Source organism: Penicillium expansum, assembly GCF_000769745.1.
Source record: "Penicillium expansum strain MD-8 chromosome Unknown contig102, whole genome shotgun sequence".
Taxonomy (NCBI): Eukaryota; Fungi; Ascomycota; class Eurotiomycetes; order Eurotiales; family Aspergillaceae; genus Penicillium; species Penicillium expansum.
The window spans coordinates 255,028-263,183 of record NW_015971234.1 but is presented as its reverse complement, the minus strand read 5'-3'; the positions used below and the strand labels follow the sequence as shown (position 1 = coordinate 263,183).

General features: G+C 44.5%; 3 protein-coding genes across 3 annotated transcripts; 2 read left to right on the top strand and 1 right to left on the bottom strand.

The window, feature by feature from the left end:
- Window positions 1-2,543: 2,543 nt before the first annotated feature.
- PEX2_033630 (Dimeric alpha-beta barrel) lies at window positions 2,544-3,376 on the top strand (the record flags this gene model as incomplete). The annotated part of the gene is made up of 2 exons (XM_016740638.1): window positions 2,544-2,713; window positions 2,959-3,376. 2 exons carry the CDS (start codon window positions 2,544-2,546, stop codon window positions 3,374-3,376), a joined length of 588 nt encoding a protein of 195 aa, XP_016601290.1.
- A 1,654-nt stretch (window positions 3,377-5,030) lies between these two features.
- On the top strand, window positions 5,031-6,211 carry PEX2_033620 (triose-phosphate isomerase TPI1; the record flags this gene model as incomplete). Its single annotated transcript, XM_016740637.1, has 6 exons — window positions 5,031-5,068; window positions 5,170-5,449; window positions 5,536-5,610; window positions 5,723-5,835; window positions 5,901-6,115; window positions 6,183-6,211. 6 exons carry the CDS (start codon window positions 5,031-5,033, stop codon window positions 6,209-6,211), a joined length of 750 nt encoding a protein of 249 aa, XP_016601289.1.
- A 254-nt stretch (window positions 6,212-6,465) lies between these two features.
- On the bottom strand, window positions 6,466-7,999 carry PEX2_033610 (mitochondrial distribution and morphology protein 10; the record flags this gene model as incomplete). Its single annotated transcript, XM_016740636.1, has 2 exons — window positions 6,466-7,829; window positions 7,903-7,999. The coding sequence occupies 2 exons, from the start codon at window positions 7,997-7,999 to the stop codon at window positions 6,466-6,468; spliced, it is 1,461 nt and encodes a 486-aa protein (XP_016601288.1).
- Window positions 8,000-8,156: the final 157 nt, after the last annotated feature.

The window sequence follows — 8,156 nt, the reverse complement described above, 5'->3', positions numbered from 1 at the left end:
GTTTTATCTACCTTAATTAGGCTTAGCGCTCGAAATTTATATATCTAAGGGTCGCTGCGGGTCGTAAAGGGTTACCCGCGAGCGACCCTTAGAGGGTCAGGGTCAGGGTTAGGGTCGCTTATAAGCGACCCTAACCCTCGGAGGGTCGGGTAGAGGGTCCAAGATCATAGACCACCCGGAGGGTCACTGCCAGGTCTAGATACTTTATAAGTATAATAAGTATCTTTATACCTCTTCTATAGGCTATATTATTATATAATAGACTTATAATAAGTTAATACTATTATTATAGTAAATATATAAGTAAGTAATAGCTATAAAATACTATAAAGGATAATTTATAAAGATAATCTATAAGGAAGTTATTAGATAGAATTAGAGTCTTATATTAAGTAGAGTTACTACTAAATAAAAGAAATAAGAAGAAAAATAAAGAAGTAAGTTAAATATCCTCTATAAACTCCAATTAGTAAGGATTAACCTCTATACTAAGGCTTACCAAAGTAAGTTCCTTATAGCAATAAAGGGACTTAAGACTAGACCTGGCAGTGACCCTCCGGGTGGTCCATAACCTTAGACCCTCCGAGGGTCCAGCGACCCGCCAAGACCTAAATTTTGACATAAATATATATAAATCATGGTTTATAAGCATATTATTTCCTACTTAGGATAGGTTATGCATGCATAATTTCCTTGGCGGGTCCAGAATCCGGACTTTGGACCCTCCTTAGCGTCTTGGCGGGTCCAAATAGAGGGTCACTGCCAGGTCTACTTAAGACTAGCTAAGTCCTACTAAATAAATTAAATATTTAGCTATATCTATACTAACTTATAATAGAGCTAAAGCTCTATTATAAGCTAGATATTAGTACTAATATTAAATAAGCTCTAGGTAAGAACTATTAAGTACTTATTAATACTATTAATACTAAGGGACTTATTAGTATCCTTATCTATAGATAAACCCTCTTTAACTTAGGTAAGGGAAGAAGGGAAGGGAGAAGTAGATATATAATAATAAACCTATTTAATAAAATATAAAATTTAACTAAAAGAATAAGGAGTAGAAAAGGAGGAGACTTACTAAGAAATACTAAGGGGGGAGAAAGAAGGAATATAAATATATAATATAGCTAAAGACTAAGTAAGGTAACTCTTATATAAGGAATAATTCTTAGAACTACCTATAAAGTAATAATATATATATATATTAAGGGAAATAATAGTACCCTTATTAGTATTATTAATAAAAGAAACTACTTAATAAGTAAAGAATATACTAACTCTATAGGTATAACAAGTATACTCCCCTCCTAAAGGAGAAGGAGTACTTAAGTACTACCTAAGGGTAGACCTGGCAGTGACCCTCCGGGTGGTCCATGACCTTGGACCCTCCGAGGGTCCAGCGACCCGCCAAGACCTAAATTTTGACATAAATATATATAAATCATGGTTTATAAGCATATTATTTCCTAATTAGGATAGGTTATGCATGCATAATTTCCTTGGCGGGTCCAGAATCCGGACTTTGGACCCTCCTTAGCGTCTTGGCGGGTCCAAATGGAGGGTCACTGCCAGGTCTAGTAAGTATTAATAAAGAGGTTATTAGTAGGCAAATAAATTACTATATCTACCTTAGCCCCTACTTTTTACCCCTTTTAGAAGTTTATATAGCTTTATATATAGGCTTCCGGGGCAGTAGCTAGCTCTGGTAGGGAGGGATATACTCCCGGGAGGTTTACAGGGTTTACTACCTCTTAGTGCCTGAGGCAAGCGTGCTTACAGTACGGCTGCCTTAGGCATACATACCTAAGTACTCGGCCGAGTACTCGGCCAAGTGCTTACTATTGCCTAGGGCGTAGTGAGCACCCAAAAGGTTTACTTGGGCCAAGCGAGGCTTAGCGCTGATATAATGTATTCTGCATTTAGCTAGTAATTAGTACTACCCAATAGAAACTATGCGATCCTTACAGAATCTCACCAATGCCAAGGAGGAGTAGGAAGTCACCGTGACTCCAGTAGATATACTCCAGGGAGTATATCTCAGGGAGTAGGAACGAAGGATATATAAGGATACTCTCTTATATACTTAGTTTAGTTCTTTGTCTTTAATCATATATTGTTACTTGTGTTTACCTTTGGAACTACGTTGACTCATTAACTATATTATCACTTAACAATACCCACAAGCAGACCAATACTGCGGTATAGATCTACTCGGCGCTCTCCCTGGCATCGTTCCCCGATACCCTCAAAAGGATTTAGGCTGGAATAAGACTGTGCGCAGCAACAGCTCAGTTGAGAGACAGATCGCTGACGTTGGAGGATTGGCAAGCAGGCAAGTATAATCAGGAAAGCTTCTAACATAACTGTGACCAGTTAGGCATTGTGTAAAACATCACCAGTGTTAAAACGAAACCGACCGCGTTGAATAGTAGCCAAAGGCGAAACAACACTAGCGCTAGTGCCCTTAGTAAAACCCTAGTGCCCGCAGTCGTTCTCTCCAAAAATCCTGTTCAGATCCAAATTAACCCTCTTCAGTCATGGCGCCCTTGGGAGATAATACTATAGATCGATCACAGGTTGACGACCTCAACGACCAAGCAATCCTAATCTGGACCGAGTTTCAAGTTTTCAAGGGACTGGAGCTGGATACCGAATGGGCTGGACATTTCCAGCCACTGCTTCGGGCTCCAGGGCACGAGGGTTCCGGGTATGCAAGAGTGCAGGAGCGCCCGGATACAATTCTTCTAGTTACAGGTGAGTTATATATCAACCGGGAATCAAAGGTCGTCCCGCTAACTGCCACCAAGCATGGGAGAGAGCCTCGGATATGAGGGCATTCATGGCCTCGCCTTCCGCCCAGCTCTATTGAGAGAACCTCGAGGCTAGAGGAATCAGAGCTACGTCCTCTCGTGAGACATTTTCGCAGAGGAGCTCTGACTATGTGGGCCCCAGCTGGTTTGATGCGTTAACGTGCTCTTACGTGGAATTGTTCTGGATATACTTTTTGACACCGGTGACCGATGCCCAGAAAACTCAGATTTCGGATTTGATTGGTATTCGTGAACCGGCTGTAGGGATTGGCGGTGTGCGGCATGGTGTGAAGCGTCTTAAAACTGACCTTCCATTAAAGATATGGGCCATTGGAACAGAGCTCGTGCATGGCCAAGAAGCTCAGTTGATGCTATGGCCGCACTTCTGGACGGACGAAAAGAGCGCCGAGTATAGGCATGTTGGGAAATATAGCACCAGGGGCTATCTCATGTACGACGCGAGAACCCTACTAGAGAAGTTTGGTGATAAGCTAGAAAGCGTCGGAGCCTTGGAATGGAAGGAAGAGTTTTGTGATTTCAAGCCAATCACTCTTGCTTGAATGTCTTTGTTTTTGATTTGAAATTTACTCTTTGCTATTGGTAGCGACTACTACTAAATTCCTCATACCCTTAATAGAGCAACTCTCACGACCTTACTTCATATTCTGCCGTACAAAATTATACGAAACAAACCAGCGACAAACAAGTGAAAACGAGCGAGGACAAGTGTGAAGTCCCAAAGTGCTTTCTATGCAACTGTATATAAGAAAGAAGCAAAAAGGCAGTTTTCAAGGCCCTGTCAAACTTTGAACAGTGATTGTGTACCAAATTTGTCGATTTCGCTTTCTAGAAAATGTCCATTTCCATTTTCGTCATTTGCCTATATTTATTAGAAGATATTATCTATAATCGCAATTATTATTATTTTAACGGAGTTAATAATAGATACGGAAAAAGCGACTGAGTAGATTTTGATATTCGTAAAGCTAATATATCGTCGAAAGAATAGATTTCCCGTTTAAGGCTAATTGCTTGCTGTCCGGGTAAATGTATTCTAGACCTCAGAGAAGACAAAGGTTAGTAGTGCCTCCCTATTTAGTCCCTATAGCTACTGATAGAATCTAGAAATAGAGGATTGGTTCGACGAAATGATAGGAAAGGACAGCGGGTCATTTAATAGGTTGGACTGTGACTGCAAAAGAAAGAAGAAGCCGTCGTGGGGATCTCCTTTTGGATGTCACCGATATTAGGAAAAAGTTAGTTTAAATTTATCTCAATAGCTTTGCAAATAATTGTGTTCTGGTATTACAATTCAGACACTGCATTTAATTTCAATTTCTATAACAAAGGTACAGAAATTGAAGATCTTTCTCTTTGTGGATTTTCTCTAGTATGTACCAAGGGAAAAGGTTCCAAAGTTACTATCAAGATAAGTGAATGGGACATCAGTCACATACAACATTTTCAATAACTGGAAGCTTCTGCTTGCTTGTTAGATTGAATAGGCACAGAGATAGATATGTGCCAAGATCAAAACTGGGATGCCAAATGAGGAGAGGTGTACCTACTAAGGTATATACTTAAAGCGTTAATATAAAAATAGCTAACTACGCTAATAAGAAGCGTTATATAAGGATTTTAATATTACGTTGAGCGTTAGTTAATATACTATAGTAGAGGCTATCTTGATTTAGTAGGATAAGTAAGATATTTACATGAATATAGATCTATCGCCTAGGTATCATAAGAAGACAAAGAAGCGTAATAACAGAAAACCGCTATTATATCTAATAAATAAGGCTGAAAAGGATAGTCTACTGTCGTGCTGATGTTCTTTTTCTTGAAAAGCCTCTTTTTTTAACTAGAAAATTGTAGGGAAGATAGTCACTCAGTCAATGGAGCTTATTGACATGACATAGAAAAGAGCTTGAATAATCAATATTAAAAAACCGATGCGATATCAAGTCCAAACATATGATGTTCAGTCAATTAAGGAACTAAATCGTATGTTGTACTTCATACAAAATTGATTCTCCCGGTGAGCCCCGAGGGAGACCGATGTCATGATCGACACCTAATATTCCAGGCAACATATTGGTGTGCCCCTCCATTTACACCAATTTACTTCCCGGTCAAGTCTTCTTCCTCTTCCATAGCTATTAACACCTCTCAAACTTCTTCTTTCTCTCTTCAATCTTCATATAATCTTTCAACATGCCTCGCCAATTCTTCGTCGGTGGTAACTTCAAGATGTATGTTATTCGAGCTTCGCTACCCCGCGATCTCAAGCCCCTCAGTCCTTTTACCTATTCCTACTCGTTCCATGAAAGACCGTGCAATTGACCCTATAAAGGAACGGTGTTGCTCAGAGCATCACCGACATCGTGAAGAACCTCAACACCTCCAAGCTCGATGACAGCACCGAGGTCGTCATCTCCCCCCCCGCCATCTACCTCGCTCTGACCCGCGAGCTCGCCGACCCCAAGATCGGTGTTGCTGCCCAGAATGTCTACGACAAGCCCAACGGTGCTTTCACCGGCGAGATTAGCGTTGAGCAGCTCCGCGATACCAAGATTAACTGGGCTGTCATCGGCCACAGCGAGCGCCGAGTGATCCTGAAGGAGACTGATGAGGTATGCATACCCGCAGTTCCCCCGAACCCCCAACCATCCGCAAACACTACACCCAAATGAAGCATAAACTAACCACCGTTCCATAGTTCATTGCCCGCAAGACCAAGGCCGCCATTGAGGGTGGTGTTTCTGTCATCTTCTGCATCGGAGAGACTCTTGAGGTACGTCATTAGTACCCAGTTTTTCCATTTTCGTCCCGATAGTGGGTCGTCGGGTCAAGACCGGCTATATGTTTTCTGAATGCATCCCGCTCACACCCGATTTCTTATGCAGGAGCGTGAGGCCGACAAGACCATCGAGGTCGTCACCCGCCAGCTCAACGCTGCCGCCAAGGAGCTGAGCGCAGAGCAGTGGGAGAAGGTCGTCATTGCCTACGAGCCCGTCTGGTATGAACTTACCCCATAGCTTCTATATCAACATGTCCCTAGACATATCTGACATCGATTTATAGGGCCATCGGCACCGGAAAGGTCGCCTCCACTGAGCAGGCTCAGGATGTCCACGCCGCTATCCGCAAGTGGCTCGGCGAGTCCATCTCCGCCGAGGCTCAGGAGAACGTTCGCATCATCTACGGTGGCTCCGTCAGCGAGAAGAACTGCCGTGAGCTCGCTACTCAGCCCGATGTTGACGGTTTCTTGGTTGGCGGTGCCAGCTTGAAGCCTGCCTGTAAGTTCTTAGCACATGCCCATCTACTGAACCTATTCTCGAAATTGGTACTAACCAACATCTGCAGTCGTCGACATCATCAACGCCCGCATCTAAGGGGTTTCCGAAAGAAACTAATACCCCCATAGTGCCCCAATCATCAGAGTAAATAGCTCTGTGATGTAGGTGTCAGATAGAAGACAAAAGCTTGGAATGTCAAGTATATGATCATGAATCTATGTACAATTCTGAAGTATATTTCGATAACACATAATCGTTGCTACCCCCGCGGAGCAGTCATTTCCCTGGCCAACCAGACCGTCCAATGATATACGCCTAGATAATACATGTAGCTTTAAATAGCACGCAACCTATGAAGAGTACAGCACCGAGACCCCAACCCCACGCCAATACGACATCCCAGGACTCCCACCTCCACTCTGGGCCGAGCCGCTGCCCGAAGCCGAAGAAACAGAAGGCGACAATGAGAACGAACCCGGACCCAGCCCGACACCCGCGCTCACCAAAAGCTCCTTAACCCGACCTTCCCATAGAAGCCGCACATTCCAAGACTGATCAATGCGCAGCTTGATGACAGAGTCACTCGTCTCAGCCTCGTTATGAGCACTGGAGCCCACGGGGCCCTCGGGACGAGCCGGGTCCTCTAGGAGCGGGGAAGCCGGCGATCCAGGCAGGGAAACGCCGAAGTCATGCATGCGCATTTTGCGACGAGCCCATTCTAGATCATCGTCACTGGAGGAGCTGGATTTCTTGGTTTGACGCCACAACTCGCAGCCAGCGACCATTTCGCTTTCCCAGCTGTAGACGTTAAATCCGAAGCGAGAGCTGAAGGCGAGGTTAGGCGAGGCGCGGAGAGAGTAAGTTGTAGATAAAGAGCCCACAATCGGGGCCAATGTTAGTGTCAAAGTGTAGGGGAATGTTGAGATGGGTGTTCGGGTGTTGGAAGGTGATGATGATTGCTGGATCTCTGTGGCTGCGGGTAATGTGGTGAATCGCAGACCGGTTGACATGCCGATCAGGGATGAGATTGGGGAATAGTATGCCTCTGCGCCTGCGGAAAGGAGTGACAATGGCGGCGGGACATCACGAGTGTATCGAGGATCTGGGCCGAAGTTCCAAAGTCCGCGCCAACCGAACAGAGCGTTGTCTGTGCTGAAGAGGTACTCGTTGCTGTACTTGCCCGTGTCGTGGGATAGCTGTGTGAGAATTGAGGCCTGTGGCGCGGATTTGGATTGCGGCGGTCCTTGAGTTGAGCAGACTGCTAGTGATAGTTGCATATTGGTAGAGATTCTGCGTAGAAAGAGCGCATATAGAGTGGAAGGAGGTGGAAGATGGAGAGACGCATGGAGCAGAGTAGCTTTTCGCTTTGCTTCATTTCCTCTGATATTTTCTCCATCTTTAGGATTTGGTGGTTCTGAACGACTTGCTTCTTTGAGCCCGGGAATGCTCACGCCGTCTAATAGCGAATCCCATCCCCACGTCTGGATCGGGGCCGCGGGGGCCTGCACTTGGCGGTATCCCGGGCATATCTTTCGAAGCGGGATTGACGCACTTCTACTTGGTAGGTTGTTGAATGGAACAGTACTAAATAGGTAGGATACAGATCCATCGAGCAACCCAACGGTGCCGAGTGTGTAACTGGTCGCAAAATGGGGAGTGGAAAGTGATGAAAGGTGAACACGCAATCGTTCGGGGGTCGAGAAATCCAGTATCGCTGCACCAAATACGTTAGACCAGCAATTTCCATATCCCATAGAGAGACTTTCGGCAATAAATCAATTACGTACATTGAGCGGTGGTGTTGAGTGACGAGTACGAGTTGTCGCGATTCCAGTGGGTCGCCTCGGCGAAGGATAGCTGGATGTAGTCCATAAAGTCCAGCATTGTCCGGACTCTACCCCTGCAGGCAACAATATGTAGCACCTGTAATATCAAAGAAAGAACACTTGAAGCAAGCGCAATTGAAGTGAACTGACCCTGAGAGATTACAGCTGATTGCCCCATTCAGGTTAGCGTTGGATAAGCCCGGCGGTAGGTTAAT